The sequence below is a fragment of the Argentina anserina genome, chromosome 1 (assembly GCF_933775445.1).
Source record: "Argentina anserina chromosome 1, drPotAnse1.1, whole genome shotgun sequence".
NCBI lineage: Eukaryota > Viridiplantae > Streptophyta > Magnoliopsida > Rosales > Rosaceae > Argentina > Argentina anserina.
Window position 1 is genome coordinate 284114 of NC_065872.1, and position 17987 is coordinate 302100.

Consider the following 17987-nt stretch of genomic DNA (forward strand, 5'->3'; position numbering starts at 1 on the left):
TTTAACCAGGCCTTCACATTACCCCCTGCTGGTTCCAACTTCTCAAACTTGAGGACAAGCTTGTTTTCAAGGGGGGAGGACTTGTTAGGACCAATATTCTATAACCTTATGTTAGTTGGGCTGGTGTGTTAAATGAGCTCATTAGTAGACTCGGGTCGGGTCATAATTTAAACGGGTATCTAGGGTTGTGCTAGAATATCTATATAAGGCATTTAGTCTCCAATGTAACTCTTATCTAAGAAATGAATATCAATCTATTTTAATTATTTCCTTTCAATTTCTGCATTTTATCTCTTTCAATCCAATTGATGGATCTTGATCCTATCACCACTGCTGCTAGCTCAAGGGTTTATAATTTGGGGCAAAAAGAAGCCAACTTCTCTCTCCGGGTCGGGTCTTTTAAGACCTTTGGGCCGAACGTCATTTCCCAAACTGGACCAGCCCAACATAATATCTCTCTCCCTTTTCCATTCAAAATAAACCAGCTACCGGAAAAAGGGATTTCTTTTTAGTCTCTGACTTTGTTTACGGTGGAGATGATGATGATCCCACTCCTCAGAAATCGCGGTTGCAAATCAATTGCTTCATGCTTGACTTTAAACCGCCCACCCAATTCACCAAAACCTCAACCTTTTGGCCCAATTCGACAACAGCCATACTCAGATGAGCCAAAAGTACCAGCTGCTTCCATCGACTCAGGGTCTTCAATCCGAAAGCCGATCAGCTTATGGCCCGGAATGTACCACTCCCCCGTCACAAACGCTCTTTGGGAAGCCAGGTCTAACATTTTTGACAAACCAGGGGACAGTGGCTCCACTACTCCCCAGACTGAATTGCTCACCAGAACTCCCGCGCAGAGCCGCACTAGTATTCTTTACCAGTTTTCCACTGATTTCAAACTCAGAGAGCAATACCGGAATCCCTGGAATGGCGTTAGAATCGGCAAGTTGCTTGAGGATCTCGATGCTCTTGCTGGCACCATTGCATACAAGGTTTAACTTTTTTTCTTATATGTATACAATGCTCATGAATTGTTTACTAGTTTAAATTTCATTAAAAATGATTAATTTTATTAGCTGATATCCAGATTTTGTAGCATTTAACTATTAGAAACCGCATTCTGAATTTTTTTTTAAATGTAACATATCTATGTGTGCATCATCAGCACTGCTGCAATGAAGATGGCACAACAAGGCCTCTACTCTTGGTGACTGCTTCTGTTGACAAGATGGTGCTTAAGAAGTCAATTCGTGATGACATTGATTTGAATCTAGTTGGTGCTGTTGCTTGGGTTGGCAAGTCATCCATGGAGATTCAACTTGAAGTCAATCAATCCACGGATGGTACTCCACGCACGCTAAATCATATATGTCTTGCTTCCATTATAATTTGTATTGACTATGGAAAGCTCAACTTGCAGGAACTGCGGCTTCATCGGACTCGGTTGCTCTTATAGCTAACTTCACATTTGTGGCCCGTGATTCCAAGACTGGCTAGTCAGCTCCTGTTAACCAAATCACACCCGAGATTGAGAAAGAAAAGTTGCTATGGGAAGCAGCAGATAAGAGGAATTTAATGAGGAAAAAGATGAGAGGAGAACATAAAATAGATGTTGAGGATAAGGACAAAGACAGACTCAATGCCTTGTTAGCTGAAGGTCGAATCTTCTGTGATATGCCGGCACTGGCAGACCGAGATAGCATTCTTATCAGGGATACTTGCCTCCAGAACTCTTTTATTTGCCAGCCACAACAAAGGAACATCCATGGTCGGATCTTTGGAGGATTTCTAATGCGAAGAGCATTTGAACTCGCATTTGCAACAACTTATGCTTTTGCTGGTGCAGCACCAAACTTCTTAGAAGTCGATCATGTTGATTTCGTTAGACCTGTAAGTGGCCAGACTATTACCTATAGAAATCTTCTACTCGGCTTGAATTGGCTACTGTTAAAGTATTAAGTATTAGGAGTGTTATAAGAATTGTTTTTGTATTTTAAGACTTTCCTTGTTGCATAAGTATCACAGAAGAGGGATGCAGCATATTTACATTAGTTTAGGATTCAACTCATCATATCTAATTCGTTGTGTTGCTCTATGAGCAAGCAGCAGTGCAAGGTCAAGATGAAATACTAGGTTCAGAGATTATCTTAAAGATGAAATACAAGATCTGAATTTTCTCAACATAATTCTTTGGAAAATTTATTCTTGGAGTTTAAGATGATGATTCCTATTAGAAAATTCCGTCTGGTTGTCTTAATCAGCAGTCTAATATTGCAATCCAAATATCTTTGCTAAGTATTGAAACACATTGCTTCAAAAGTTGCTCTTCACTGTTATTAGTCTTCTTTTTTATGTGTCATGGTTTGGACAAACATTTAATCTTCCATCAAACTGAAACTAATACAGTGGAGCTACTAGTTTCAATGATGGGCAAACTTTAATAGAAGTTGTCATTTCTCAAACTGATAAGCAGTCAGAGTATGTACAAAGTTTTGGTCAAATGTTGGTATAAATATGATTGTGGAAATGTAATGTTTATGTTCGCTGATGCAGGTGGATGTAGGTAATTTCCTCCGTTTTAAGTCTTGTGTTCTATATACGGAACTTGAGAATCCTTCTGAACCTCTGATAAATGTGGAAGTTGTTGCTCATGTTACACAGCCTGAGCTCAGGTCCAGTGAGGTGAGCACAAATGCACAATAGTTAGTTACAATGATGAAGACATGAAGTTGGGTTTTGCAGAAGGCCTGTGAAACAGAACCAGCATTTTACAGTGAAGAAAATATAGATCTACATTTGACTTTGGTTCATGTTTTGCTACTGAACAGGTATCCAACAAATTCTACTTCACATTTTCAATCCATCCCGAGGCTGTAAAAGATGGTGTCCGGATCCGAAATGTTGTTCCCGCTACAGAAGAAGCACTGCGCGTGGTTGAACGTATGGATGCAGAGAATTCACACATTGCTGCATCATAAATATGCAAGGAAGGCAAGCAAATAGTGAAATTCAAGCAGCTCTAGTTAAGTGGTGTCAATCTTGGTTAGACTAGGCCAAGACAGATATTGTTATGCACATTCATGTGTTCTTATCAAAAGCTCCACATTTTTTTTCATCGATTCCCGTCCCTACAATGACGTTTCTACTTGAACTTTTGGTTTCGGTTAGGTTCCCTTGTGAATAAATGGTCACCACGTAAGGTTTTGAATATCTGGTCATACTGTATCATAGTGAACAATCAAGTCGATGCTAGTAAGAGGGAGAGGGAAAATTCCAGTTACTGAACACAAGCTTACATACGACTACCAGATGTACATTAGACTCCCTCTATATATTACACAAGACAAAAGATTCCAAAATCTTGTGTTTGTATACACAAGTACAAGAAGGGTGCCGAACCAAAAAAGATAAATCAACTTATCAGCTTCAGGCCTTCAGCAAACCCCATGGGATGTAATCCAATCACTGAAAACTACCATCAAACCAAGGTTTCATCATCCGAGGAACCATGCTGCTGCTTGGTACTAGGTCCAGGAAACACTGGTGTCACGGTTGGATTCATGGCAATTGAAAATTGACGTGCTGACCCGACTATGGTTCTTTCATTAACTTTGCCGACCACCTTACATGCTTGATCTAGAATTGAAAGGAAATCCCTCACCACCGTGAAAATCCGGAAAGGATGAGCTTCTTCTTTAGCTGAGTTCCCATGGAAATATTCTGTTATTTCCCTCACCATACAGAATGCAAGTTTCTCTTGAGCTTGAATCATCACAATCCCTTCCCTTGCCTTATTCAAGAACTCATTCATGGAGCCAAAGAACTTCTGGCTACTCTCTCTCAACGCACTTCCTTCAATTAGCTTTACAACTTCTTCTATTTTTGTAACTCCACCAGCAATCTTTGCAACTTCATTGCTCAGCACATCTGAATCCATGCCAGCAGCTTTCTTTACATTGATGAGCTCCCCACTCAATCCCGAAACAACTTGCAGGCCAAGCTTCCTAAACTCAACATCATCCCGGAAAGAAGATTGTTGACTGCACTCAGCTGTTACATTCTCATTCATGCCTGAGAGCCGAGAACCTTCAGCTCTGATGATCTCTTGTACAACGAAATGCAACAGAGTAGTTTTTCCATCAGTGCCCTTCACATCTACCAGCTTGAGGAGTGTGTCAAGCTTGAAGGCATGGGCATCGCCACGATTGGTGCCAACATTCATGCGGTTCCCAGTTTTGAGCACTGCTTCAAGAAGCTTATAGAACATTCTGCTGCTCTTCAATTCTTCACATGCTGCCTGAAAGAAAGGTATTTATGTCAGCATTGGCTAGTAGAGTTTATGCTTATCAAATCAAGTCGAGTTGAAAAGCATATGTGGATAGTACCAACTGCATACTATAATAAAAAGGAATGTGAAAAATTAGATTACTTGAGATGACAAAATTACAGAGGGGAACATATATATAATAATTAAAAAAAAACTCAGCAGAGCAGCCAGATATGCATGGACATAGTTTAATACAAACTCATCTCTGAAATATGATTTGTCTAAACTATATGGAGGTTGAAAAGCAGTTAAGGATAAGCTCATTTTACAGTAAAAACAATGGCAATATGCAGCAACTTTACAGGCAAATTCAAACTAAAGAAGAAAAGTAAAAACAAAGCCCCTTTATATTTTCTCATTATTCAACTTTTGACTTGTTTCAGAGAATGAGCTCATTTTAGCCTGACCACCACCACTTGTGTAACAGAGAACTCATTATTGGCTAGTACCCAAGAAGAAATTTGAAAAGTGGGACAGAGCAAGTGTTTAAGCATTAGGCCAAGACGTTTTTGTTTTGAATGCTACAACATAGCACAATGAAGACCATATGGTTATTTACCTCCAATGTCTCAAAAGACCTTCTAAGATAGTCTACTTCTGAATCAAAATTGGTAATGTACAACATTGCATCCACCCTCTTAAATGCATAAGGTACGTCAAGCACTGCCTTCAGAAATTTCTCCGCTGGCCCAAGCTTAAAAGGTGATTCATCCTTGAACTCTTTTAGCCTACGCTCTTCGTCTTTGGTTGGTGCCATCTTTATTAAACTTTCAAGAAGCTCAGTCCCGAGAGAATCCGTATTACCTGCTTGAAAGTTTAGCAATTATTAAGGACGATCGAATTACAAAGCAAATTTGATGCTTGAAGCTTGGTACGCGTAATGCATGAAGACTAGTTGTCAGCTTTCAAACCTCAAACTACATTGTAATTAGCAGCATTACTAATTCCAAACCAGAAAACTGAACTTGGCTAAACCAAGGAGTAACTGGATGAATAGAGGCATGCATTTGAATATAATTTGCAGGACACAAAAACACATTTACAGAAACTTGTACCCATCTGATATATTATGAAGTATTTAGGTTAATTACCTTCCAAGAGTGCTTCACAGACTTCATCAATGGTAACATTGAGCGCCCTTAACAAAATTGCAATATTCTGAGACTTCTTTGGATCCAGCACACGGTTCTCCTGATTTAGAGAGGGCAAAATCTGTCGCCGAGCATTTTCTTTGGGTGCCAAACTTGAATTGTTTACCACAAAAAGTGTCTCGATCATTTCCTCATTCAATCTGCAGATGAAAACAAGCTCTGTAAAACTCGAACCCTAAGATACACACTTTACTCTCTAAAAAGCAAGATTGATGCCATGAACAACTTAACAAATACCCTTCTAATCCTATAACACAAGAAAAAAAAAGTGTGATTATTCACTTACTGAAAGGAGCTCGATTTTAACTGATCCCACACCATGGCGCGGTCTGAGCTTGCCCTAACTTTGTCCCAATGTAAAGGCTTCAACTTTGGCCTTGGAGTTTCCTCACTTTTTTCCTCAACGTCATTCTTCTCTGATGGTTCACCAGCCGTGGAAGGCGTGACATGAAAAGGTTGGCCAGCATTCACCACTGGAGTCGGCGGAGCTTCCCAAAACCTCGGCGGTGGCGGTGGCGGAGGAGGAGGCGGCGGAGGCAGTCTTATTGGAACAAACCGCTTAGGGGCACTGTTATTTCTCAACAGCGACTGCTTCATCTGCGTCAAAAAGTCGGGGGAATTCTGAACATTCCCTGAAACTCTCTCTGAAATAGTAGACGACGAAGACAATGACCGAGACACTGCCACCGGAATCGGAGCAGGCTGAGTCGATGGTGCCATCAAGTTGATCACCGAGTCCGGTGAGTTCGATTTCAAGCTTGTGGGACTTATATTAAGCTGTGGTGAGACAATGTTAGACACGGAGCTTGCTGGAGAAGCAGATTTTGAACATGGGTACGAAGCAGTCCTTGAATTGAAGCTTCTGCTTCCCAAGTTCTCACCTTCAACAGCCTCGAACACTCTACCTGAGCTTACTCCGGCGACGTTTTTGGGACTAGCAGAAGACCCTCTCGGAGAAAAGAACTCCTCTTCCCCTTCATCATCGTCGCAACCAAGTTCGTGCTTGTAGCTCTGCCTGAAGTTGTGCTTGGGTAGCGGCGGAAGCGGAGTCAGCTCCGGCGAGCCCATTTGCTGATACGGCGAGCCGGACCGGCTAGAAGAAACCCCGAACTTGGAGCTGGCATTGCTGGTGGTGGCGACGCTTTGGTCGTCGGTGACTTGAGCGTTGGATAATGTGCCGAGGTAGAGGAAGTTCTCGGTGGTTCTGTTGGGGGTGGCGCGGTGCTTGTGAGCTCCGTCGGAGGTGACGGTGTTTGGCGGGAACAGGCGGAGGCTGTCGGTTCTTGAGGCCTTGTCGGAGGAGTAGTTCGGGTCGAGCTTGCGTCGGCGGCGGTAGAGAAGAAATGCAGCGGCGGAGGCGATGATGAGGACGGCGGCGACGGAGACGGTGGCGACGATGGCGATGACGTGGCGGTGGGGGGAGGTGGAGGAGGGTTGGGGGAAGAGGATGGAGGAAATGTTGGCGGGAAAGGAGGTGAGGGCAGTTGGGGAGGGAGGCGGCGGTGTGGGTTTCAAGGAGGGGAAGAAGGGCTTGTCATCGTCAGGCGGTGTTTGGGAGGAGGAGGTGGCGGAGGAGAAGGGCATTTTGGGAAGTGGGGAGGGGTGAGGAGAGGAAGATGGTGACGCGGTTGGTGGGTTTGATTCGACTGGGAAGAAAGGCTGGTGGAGGAGGTGGCGGTGACAAGTGGTGGTGGTGGTCAGGCGGAGGAGGAAGAAGCTGATCAGAGTGACAGTGAGAGCTGCCATTGGAACTGGAAAAAGCAACAGTCTTTTTACTCTGTTTCAATCTGAAGAAGCAAAAAGTTTGAAAGTTTAGAGACACTGACTGGTTCTTGGAGCTGAAAATGCAGAGTGAGGCTGGGTTTTGAAGGAATGAAAGAATGTCTGTTGTTAATTTGTTTCAGACAGAGAGAAGGTGATGGAGATGAAAGAGGGTCTACAATCTACAAGGTGGTAGGTGTGAAGTGAAGTGAAGCTCAGAGAGAGAGAGAGAGAGAGAGAGAGAGAAGCTCATAGAGAATGGTAGTTCAGGCTTTCACAAACCCCATTTGAGGCCATCACTCAGCTTCTCACCACCTATGGAGAGGAAAGAGAAACACTGATGAGCTGAAAAAGGTACAGAGTAAATATGATGGTGATCAATTATGAGGGTGTGGAAGGTAAAGAGGAGATCTTGAAGAAGATATGGGAGAGTAGAGAAGAGGTTAAAATGGTCTGACATGGAAAACATTGCTTGCTCATATTATTGGGATTTGGGACTTGTTTTTCTCTCTGCTTGCCTGTGTCATTGTGTGAAAAGACTCTTACAATTATCACTGCAACACTGCCGTGGATTCTTAGCTGTTTACACATTGTGGAATTGTGCCGGTTAAAAGTTAAAACTGTGAAACCGATCACACAAGTGAAGCCAGGAAGGGATTACCATCTGTGAAAACTGGCATTGTGGCACTGTGCTGGTTAAAACTGGGTACTCACACCCAATCGAAAAATGAGGTTGTATTTCAAGGCTATGCTCATTCTCCTACGCTCCTTTTTACTGTTTTAGTCTTTACTGTCTGTCACTTTGGTTTTTGGGCTTCGTTTTTCAGAAAAAGGACCCATGCACCTATCACTTCACCTGGGGTGGTGTCTTGTAGTTGCAGTGAATTCTCAGAACAAAGAAGAAGAACACTTTGATTATTTGAACCTCACGCGTATTATCATTAAGTTGGTTCCCGCAATGCCTGGTAAAAAGAGGGAAACTTTGAATTTCTTTACCAGAAAAGAGTCCCTTTCTTCATGTTTGACCAAAACCTGAAGTCCTGTTCTTTCATAAACAATTGGAAGGCATTGCAGTAGAGCAACATTTCTGTGTATCTCTCTTTTTGATCATAGCTTCATCAATCAGGCTTTAAATATCCTAATAATGTATAAGATCTTTATCACGAAAATCGCTATCCACTGACACTTAATTTGAAAAGTCCTTGTATCAACTAACATACATGTTTAGCATGTAACCCATGTACTCATCAATTCAATAGCCTAGTGTATTCTGAAGTAGCTAGGTTTTTGTTAGGTTAATATTAACCTAGTAATGTTTGCCTTATTCTTATTCTTTTGCTTTATATTTTTGTATATTTATTTATTTATTTTTACGTTTCCTACTCATGCTAGGAAAATGTGCAAATGATCGGAAACACGTCAAGAAGAGTGGATTTAGCGCACATTATGGATTCGGGTGAAAGTTTCAAGCCAAAAAGAGCAAATGTGGAGATTTCATAAGAAAAGAAAAGTCAACGCCGGAAAATGCCGGTTAAACTCCGGCGATGAGAAGGTGGTTGCCGGAAATTGTGGTGGTTAAAGTCAATAAGTCAATGAAGCATATTGGTGAATTATGAATTGTAAATTTTAATTTACAATTTAAATTCAAAATAGAAGAAGACAAATGAAGGAGACAATTTCAAGAACAAGATCCACAATATGTGCTCCATGAATTGGGGATTTAAATTTAAAATGGAAGAAGACAAATGAATGAGACCATTTCAAGAACAAGATCCACAATTTGTGCCTCCACATTTGTCCACCATATCTAACCATTCATCCCCTTACATCTCCACCATTCATTTGTGACCTTAAGGCCTTTAAATACCCTCATTCTTCACAAATTCGTGCATTCTCCTTCACCACACTAAAACTCCATCAAAACTTCATATTTTCCATAGTTTTAACATAGTTTTCTTAGGCCTAAGTCATAGATATTAAGTTGTGCAAAGAAAAGTGTAAAGTGTCTTGAGTTTTCACCAAAAACTAAAGATCCTTTACACCCTTGATCAATCACAAACTTGTTTCATAGATTTGGGTCACTTCACTCTCTTTATCCTCTACTCATACTCTTTCTTAACCCTTGTTCTTTGTTTCTAGATTGTGTGGATAAAGTATGGTGTTCATAGAGTTCTTCTTTTGTTAGAACTCATTAATACTATACTTAGAAGCATTTTCTTTCTTATTACATCTTTTTGGGTAGTAAACCTTTAGAGGTACGGTTTGGTATCATTTGTACCAAACACTTGGTAATCTCTTCTCTCTTTACTCTATTTCTCTTTTGATGTATTTCATTTTCAAGGGTTGTTGTATTTAATGGGTTGTGAGTAGTTGGATTTGAGGCTAGGCTAGCCCTAGCCAAACTCATGTGCTAATGAATTCATTTTACTTTTAATTGATGTTGATGCATGTTGAATCTATGGGCTTCTACACTTAAAATGCTTACTAAATGTGTTGCTAGTTTGTCACCTAGAAACATGTTTAGGTAATTAATGAATCGGAACTTGAACTTGACAACTTCTTGAATCCGTGAGCATGGGTAGCCTTTAGGTGGTGGCTTAATGTTTCTTACGGGAAATATTAAGTTGCTTGAATTTCTTACCTTGAACTTAATGCTTGTGCCATGAGTGTAATTACTCTAAGGGGGTGTTATGCTTGTGGTACATAGCCCACTTGTATTATAAGGTAATATAATTGGGACTAAGGTTTTGTGATTTAATTTGGCTCCAAAAGACTTTATTAAATTGCATGATTAGTTGGTTTCTTAGTAGCTTCACCAAAGCACTAGGGGGAAGTTTGTCAACATGTTATGCATTAATCTTGAGTTACATTTGTGCATGAGTAAGGCTAGGTGCAATGCCTAAGTCTCTACTCCTCTTTTGATTTTATCTTTACATTTACATTTCTTTGTTGTTTTAGTGCAAGAATTAGTTTGCTTAGCTTAATTCTAAAATCAACCAAGTCGATTCACTACCACTTGTTAATACCATCTCCATGATTCTTAGCTTCCAAAGGGCTAAGGTTGTGAACTTGTAAAAAGTTAGAATGCATGTTTTTCTAGTTTTTCTTGCGAAAATCTAGCTAGAGTTGAGTTTCCCCCAATCCCTTGGGTACGATACTCTACACTTTCCCTTACTAAAACTTGACCTCCTATACTTGGGAGTAGGTAGTTTCACACATAAATACACATAATCATACTTAAGTGATTCAACCAACAAGTTTTTGGCGCCGTTGCCGGGGATTGAGGTAAAACTTAATTCCTATTAGGTTTCTAAGGGACTAGAGAACCCATTTTTTTTGCTAGTTTACTTTTTTTTTATGTTTAATTTTTGTAAATATCTACGTTACTTTTGAAGTTGACACAAGTACTTTTGATAAGTGGAATGGTAGTTGTGGTAAGAAGAAAATAAATTGCATGCATGTTTAAAATGGAAAAGTAATCTTGCCCAATTATTATTTACTTATTACTTGTGCAAGCTCACATTCTAGTTGGTTAAAATTTGTAAATTTAAATATAAGGTACTCATTTTCTTTAGAATTAGAGGTTGATTGGAACTTGTAAATTTCAAAGTAAATTGGATTAGGGGCTTTATCCTTGTACCGTCGAGTTTAATCACTCTTCATCGAAAGGTTGAGTGGTAAACAACACCCAAGGATGGAATTCCTCTTCTATTTTACTAAGTGAATCGGATTTGGATTTTTTTTGTAACGTATTTGTTTATCGCTCTTCCAAATAGGCGCACCTTAGTAGGATTATGATGTCTAGGTAAGTGGATAGGGATTTTATCCCGGGCGTTGTGCCGTGTACTAAGTGGTCTCACCTACCAAAGCCGCGCCTACGCTTACCTGGTCATAATTCGAAAAGAGTTACCGAAAAGAAGAATGTTAAGCTAATTAGTGCATTGTTTGGAACTACGCCAAACTACTTTGGAACTACGCCAAAACGCACTTTGTTTGGAACTACGCCAAACTTGGATTGGAATTACGCCAATTTCGTTACACTTGAGTTGGAATTACGCCAACTTGGAAAATCCTTATCCTTTTTGTTTTTCTCACTACAAGTTTTGATTGGTTTCTAATTTTCTAGAAATTGTTTACAAGTACCTTGGTAAATTCTTAAAAAAAAAACAAAAAAAATCTAAATAATTATTGTTGCAATTTTAATTTCTTGTATATATTTTGCATGTTGTTTTATTGCTATTTACTTACTTGATCTTTAATTTGTTCCTTAGGTGTTCATGTCCTTATCTCCTAAGAGTGAAAAAGGTTTACAAACGATTCTAGAGCCCACTGATCAAGAGACTCCCATTGGGATTGGACAAAAGTTCAAGGCTTCTGCATCTACTAGTTTGTTTGGGGAAGATTCAAGTGATTCAAGTGAGAATGTGGAAAGTCCGGAATTAGTGGTTAATGACCTAGCCACCTTTGAGAGGTTGTTCAATCTTGACAAAGAGGCACGGAAATTGAATCCTAATCTTGGTCCAAGAATATACAAGATAGTCATGGCGGATGGTGAACCAAGGGATGAGTTGAGAGAGCAAAGGCCTATCCGAGATTGTGCCTTGCCTACAATTTCTACACACTCAAGATGCATAGTGCTTCCTCCATGTGCATCATCTTTTGAGATCAAACCTAGTTTTCTTCAAACCTTGCCAACGTTCTATGGGTTACCGAACAATGATCCTTATCACCACTTAAGTGAGTTTGAGGATGCATGCGCAAATATCAAACTCAATGGCATGACGGAAGAAGCTCTCAAGCTCCGGTTGTTTCCTTGCTCCTTGAAGGAAAAGGCGAAGATGTGGTTGAACAAGCTCCCATCCAATAGTATTGGTTCATGGGAAGATATGCAAAAGAAGTTTATTATGAAGTACTTCCCTCCTCAAAAGGCTAATGCAAGAAGAACCGAGTTGATGACCTTTAAGGAGGAGCAAGATGAGCTCTTTCATGAGACGTGGGAGAGATTCAAGGATCTTGAGCTTGGTTGCCCTAATCATGGCCAATCTCAAGATATGCTTATGAGCCTATTTTATCAAGGCTTGACATCGGAGACTCGAAGGAAGGTGGATAATGCAAGCAATGGTGATTTCATGGACTTAGTGGCGGATGAAGCCCATCGAGTATTAGAGAAGCTTGCGGAGCGGTCTCAATTGTGGGATAATAACCCGCAAGTTCGCAAGCCTTCTTCTTCACATTTATCTCTAAGGGAAGCAACTCAACCGAAAACCGGTGGCATATATGAAGTCAAGGCATCAAGCTTGGATGTGCATCAAGAGTTTAAGAGGTTAGAAGAAAGTCTTAATAAGAAGTTTGATATGCTTTTGAAGCAAGGAAAGCAAGGAGGCCGTGAGAAGATTAATGAGGTTCAAGGGCCACAAGTGTGTTTAATTTGTGAAGGAGTGAATCATGACACTCTATCTTGCCCTCATGGAGATTGTTTTCCCGAGATCATTGAAGAATGTAAGCAAATGGCATATTCAAGACCGAAGAATGACCCTTATTCCAACACTTACAATCCCGGATGGAGAAACCACCCTAATTTCTCATGGGGTGGGAACCAAGGCATGAATTGCAACAATCAAGGGAGTGGCAACTATGGAGGTGCTAGTGGGAGCCAAAGCTTTCAAGGAAACAAAGGTGCGACTAATGGAAGTTATGGTGGCAATACTTATCCTAAGCCACCTTATCAAGCAAGACCTCCTTTTCAAGCTCCTAATACTCAAGTGCCACATCCTCCTCAAGTGGATGCTCCTAAATCAAGCCTTGAAGAGATGCTTGCCAAGGTTTTGGCAAATCAAAATGAGCTTATTCAAAGTGTTCGAAATGATGTGGCCTCCACTACTCAAGGATTGCATAAGCTTGAAGCGCAAATGGGACAATTGGCTAATGAGATGAGAGAAAGGAAGCAAGGAGAATTGCCTTCCATGACCGAGAAGAATCCACGAATCAACCAAGCCAAGGCCATAAGAACTTTGAGAAGGGGGAAGGTATATGACAATAAGGTTGCTCCTAATGATGACGATAATGAGGTGGATGCACCAACGGAACCTTTGTTGAATCCTAAAGTGTCAAGAGTGCCTCCCGGGTTTCAAAAGAAGAACAAGGGCATGGAGGATACTTTGGGACATGATGGAGTGATCTTGGGGTATAGTGAGGAGTATTTGAAGAGCCAAAGCAAGCCCAACACCAAGAGTGACAATATGGGAGCAAGTGGATCTAAGTCTAGTGTGGAAGAAATGCAAGAAGAAGCGCCACTTCCCTTTCCACAAGCGGTATACCAAGAGAAGGCTTTAAGTAAGAAAGAGAAGAAGTCCATGGAGTGTTTTGATGTGTTCAAGAAGGTAGAGGTCAATATTCCTCTTCTTGATGCAATCAAGACCATTCCTACTTATGCTAAATTTCTCAAGGACTTGTGCACTCACAAGCGGTATAAGAGTACATTGAAGAATGATGACAAGGTGTGTTTGAATGAGAGAATTAGTGCCGTGCTTCAAAGGAGGTTACCGCCCAAGCTCAAAGATCCGGGTTCTTTTACTATTCCTTGCAAGATTGGTGAGAGACCATTTGAGAAGGCACTCATGGATTTGGGGGCTAGCATAAATTTGATGCCATATGGTGTCTACAAAGATCTTGGGTTGAGCGACATCAAGCCTATACAAATTTCTCTCCAACTAGCCGATAGAAGTGTGAGGTATCCAAGAGGAGTTGTGGAAGATGTGTTAGTGCAAGTTGACGAGTTGGTCATACCGGCCGATTTCGTTATTCTTGACATGGAGGATGTTTACCAAGATGATCTCCCTATTATCTTTGGTAGAGCTTTTATGGCCACAGCGGGGACAAAGATTGATGTGAAATTGGGTTTGCTCACCATGACCGTGTATGACACCACAATTGGGTTCAAGATCTTTGATGAATTAAAGAAGCCCATGAGGTTGCAAAAAGTTTACTCTATTGAAGTGGAAGACAAGATTGATGACTTGGTGGAGCACACTTTTCATGAGACTTCAACAAATGATGCATTTGAGTCGGCACTAGCACACTTTGGGTTGGATTTTTGTGAGGATGAAACTTTGGAAGCCGGGGATCACCTTGACACATATCTTGCTTTGCCTTTGCCCACAAAAGAGGATGGTTACTATTCAAGAGATGAGACTTGTGAGGTGCATGCCACTATCAATTATCTCTCAATGAATGTTAATCCTTCGGTTTTGAGTTCGGCCCCTATTGAATTGAAGCCTCTTCCCGCACATTTGAAGTATGTTTATATTGATGATTCCCGCACCTTGCCCCTCATTATCTCTTCAAGCTTGTCACATGAGCAAGAGACTTTACTTCTTGATGTTCTTCGGAGGCATAAGGGTGCTTTTGGATGGAACATTAGTGACATAAAGGGGTTGAGTCCCACTCTTTGCATGCACCATATTTACATGGAGGATGAAGCAAAACCAAGAAGGGAAGCTCAAAGAAGATTGAACCCCAACATGTTAGAGGTGGTGAAGAATGAGATTATTAAGCTCCTTGATAATGGAATCATCTATTCTATCTCCGATTCCAAATGGGTGTCTCCAATACAAGTGGTGCCTAAGAAAGGAGGAATGACGGTGGTGAAGAATGACAAGGGTGAGATGGTTCCACAAAGAATTGCAAACACATGGAGGGTTTGTGTTGACTACCGCAAGTTGAATGCTGCAACAAGGAAGGATCACTTTCCACTCCCTTTCATTGATCAAATGTTGGAAAGGCTTGCGGGACAAGCATTCTATTGTTTCCTTGATGGCTATAGTGGATATAATCAAGTCCCAATTGCCCCCGAAGATCAAGAGAAGACAACTTTCACATGCCCATATGGAACTTTTGCTTACCGAAGAATGCCTTTCGGATTATGTAATGCACCCGCCACCTTCCAACGGTGTGTCATGGCCATTCTTGCCGAGTTGCTTGAGTTTGTAGAAGTCTTCATGGATGACTTTTCTGTGTATGGGAACTCATTTGAAAAATGTCTTGATCATCTCTCCCTTGTCCTTAAGAGGTGTGAAGAGACGAATCTAGTGCTTAATTGGGAGAAATGTCACCTCATGGTGCAAGAAGGGATTGTTCTTGGCCACAAAATATCATCGAAGGGGATTGAAGTAGATAAAGCAAAGGTTGAAATCATTGAGAAGTTGCCCCCTCCCGTGAATGTAAAAGGTGTAAGAAGCTTTCTTGGGCATGCCGGTTTTTACCGAAGGTTTATAAAAGATTTCTCCAAGATAGTGAAGCCTCTTTGTGATCTATTGGCCAAGGAGACTCAATTTATATTTGATGAAGCATGTTTGAAGGCATTTGAGAGGATAAAGGAGTTGCTTACCAATGCTCCTATTATTTGCTCACCGGATTGGACTCTCCCATTTGAAATTATGTGTGATGCAAGTGATTACGCCTTGGGAGCAGTGTTGGGACAACGCAAGGAGAAACTCTTACATGCCATCTACTATGCAAGCAAGACCTTGAATGATGCCCAAGTAAACTATACTACCACCGAGAAAGAGTTATTGGCGGTGGTATTTGCCTTAGAAAAGTTCCGAAGCTATCTCTTGGGGTCTAAAGTCATTATCCACACGGATCATTCCGCACTCAAGTATTTATTGTCTAAGAGTGATGCCAAGCCAAGACTTTTGAGGTGGATTTTACTTCTTCAAGAGTTTGACATTGAAATTGTCGACAAGCCCGGCAAGGTGAACTTGGTAGCGGATCATCTCTCTCGACTTACTCATCAAAGTGAAGATAATGGGGTGCCTTTGAATGAATCATTTCCGGATGAGAGGTTGTTTTCCATTGTTGAGAAGAAGCTACCATGGTTTGCACATTTGGTTAACTTCTTGGCAAGTGGGGGGAAATGCTTTCCTAAGACATTTGATTTCCATTCAAGAAGGAGACTCATTAAAGAAGCAAGACACTACTTTTGGGATGATCCATACTTATTCAAGCAATGCAAGGATCAATTGGTGAGGAGATGCATTCCGGAGGAAGAAATACAAAGTGTCTTATCTTTTTGCCACGATCAAGCTTGTGGCGGTCACCATGGAGGAAAGAAAACGGCCCAAAAAGTACTTAATTCTGGGTTTTGGTGGCCGTCATTATTTAAAGATGCACATTCTTATGTGAGCTCTTGTGATCGTTGTCAAAGGGTAGGCAATATTTCCTCAAGAGACCAAATGCCTTTGAACTATATGCTTGAAGTGGAGATATTTGATGTATGGGGCATAGACTTTATGGGACCATTCCCAAGTTCATATGGCTATCTCTATATCCTTGTGGGAGTTGATTATGTAAGCAAATGGGTTGAGGCCGTGGCCACCAAGGTAAATGACCACAAGGTCGTGCTCAAGTTCCTTAAAGAGCACATCTTCACAAGATTTGGCACACCTAGAGCAATAATTAGTGATGGAGGCTCCCATTTTATGAACAAGCCATTTGCGGCCTTATTGAAGAAGTATGGGGTTAAGCACAAAGTCTCGACACCATACCACCCCCAAACAAATGGACAAGTTGAAATATCTAACCGGGAGATAAAGAGCATCCTTGAAAAGGTGGTGTCTACAACTAGAAAAGATTGGGCAATGAAGCTTGATGATGCTCTATGGGCTTACCGTACCGCATTCAAAACACCTATCGGAATGTCTCCATATCGCCTTGTTTATGGAAAGGCTTGTCATTTACCGGTTGAGTTGGAGCATAAGGCTTATTGGGCATTGAAGACCCTCAATTTTGACATAGAAAAGTGTGGTGCGGAGCGGAAGTTAGAGCTTTGTGAGCTAGAGGAGCTTCGGATGGATGCCTATGAGAATGCGAAGATTTATAAAGAGAAAACTAAGGCATTCCACGACCAAAGGATCAAAACCAAGCACTTAGAGGTTGGGAAACTTGTACTTCTTTTCAACTCCAAATTAAAGTTGTTTCCCGGCAAGCTAAGATCAAGGTGGATTGGGCCATTTGAGCTTGTTGAAGTATTTAGTCATGGGGCGGTCACATTGAAGAACTTAAGAGATGGATCTACCTTTAAGGTTAATGGTCATCGAGTAAAGCCTTACCTAGAGGGTGCACCAAAAGATACTTATGCGGAGGTGAAGTACTTCGAGGACCCTCTCACCATTTGAGCAAGCATTATGGACCTTGTTAATGTCCTTAAACTTAAACCCGTCTTGGCGGACTCCAAGGGTTAGTATAATAAGATGGAGCTAAGGGATTGCAAGGACCAACGAGCTTTGTGGGTTTTCACCATCCACAATTGGCACTATGGAGCTATATGAGATCTTCAAAGAGTTTGCGTTTTCTTATCCTTCACTCTCATTTTTCTAAGCATGATTAGTTGTGTTTGTGTTTCCATGTTAATAAATTATGGCAATGAGAGTTTGGATAGTCATTTCATACTTGACCAATGAATGAAACACAAAAGATTTAGCTTTTATTGAAAGGATTATCCAAAGTTTAAGTGTGAGGTGCTTACTAGGCAATTGTGTTGGTTAGTTTGTATTGACTAGCATGTGGTAAATAATATACATAGTTTATACCTTATATTTATTTCACTATTGTTCACGGCACATTGAGGACAATGTGTAAATTAAGTGTGAGGTGTAAGGCTAAGTAATTTCATTCCTTATAATTTTTTTTTCATGTTTACTTTATAAAAAAAACCCATAAAAATTGAGATATTTTGAAAAATGCAAAAA

General features: G+C 40.9%; 3 protein-coding genes across 3 annotated transcripts; 2 read left to right on the forward strand and 1 right to left on the reverse strand.

The window, feature by feature from the left end:
* The first annotated feature begins 536 nt into the window (after positions 1 to 536).
* LOC126792369 (acyl-coenzyme A thioesterase 2, chloroplastic-like) lies at positions 537 to 3012 on the forward strand. The gene is given in 5 exon segments (XM_050518807.1): positions 537 to 992; positions 1166 to 1343; positions 1421 to 1890; positions 2554 to 2682; positions 2829 to 3012. Coding segments are annotated over 5 exon segments (1383 nt in total). The 3' UTR covers positions 2979 to 3012.
* A 452-nt stretch (positions 3013 to 3464) lies between these two features.
* On the reverse strand, positions 3465 to 7468 carry LOC126796729 (formin-like protein 2). The gene is made up of 4 exons (XM_050523473.1): positions 5765 to 7468; positions 5419 to 5618; positions 4887 to 5131; positions 3465 to 4297 (listed from the first exon to the last, which is right to left on the reverse strand). The coding sequence occupies exons 1-4, from the start codon at positions 7222 to 7224 to the stop codon at positions 3479 to 3481; spliced, it is 2724 nt and encodes a 907-aa protein (XP_050379430.1). The 5' UTR covers positions 7225 to 7468; the 3' UTR covers positions 3465 to 3478.
* Positions 7469 to 7606: 138 nt separating this feature from the next.
* On the forward strand, positions 7607 to 17750 carry LOC126792388 (uncharacterized). Its single transcript, XM_050518819.1, has 4 exons — positions 7607 to 7690; positions 11511 to 13736; positions 14712 to 16287; positions 16792 to 17750. Exons 1-4 carry the CDS (start codon positions 7607 to 7609, stop codon positions 17412 to 17414), a joined length of 4509 nt encoding a protein of 1502 aa, XP_050374776.1. The 3' UTR covers positions 17415 to 17750.
* Positions 17751 to 17987: the final 237 nt, after the last annotated feature.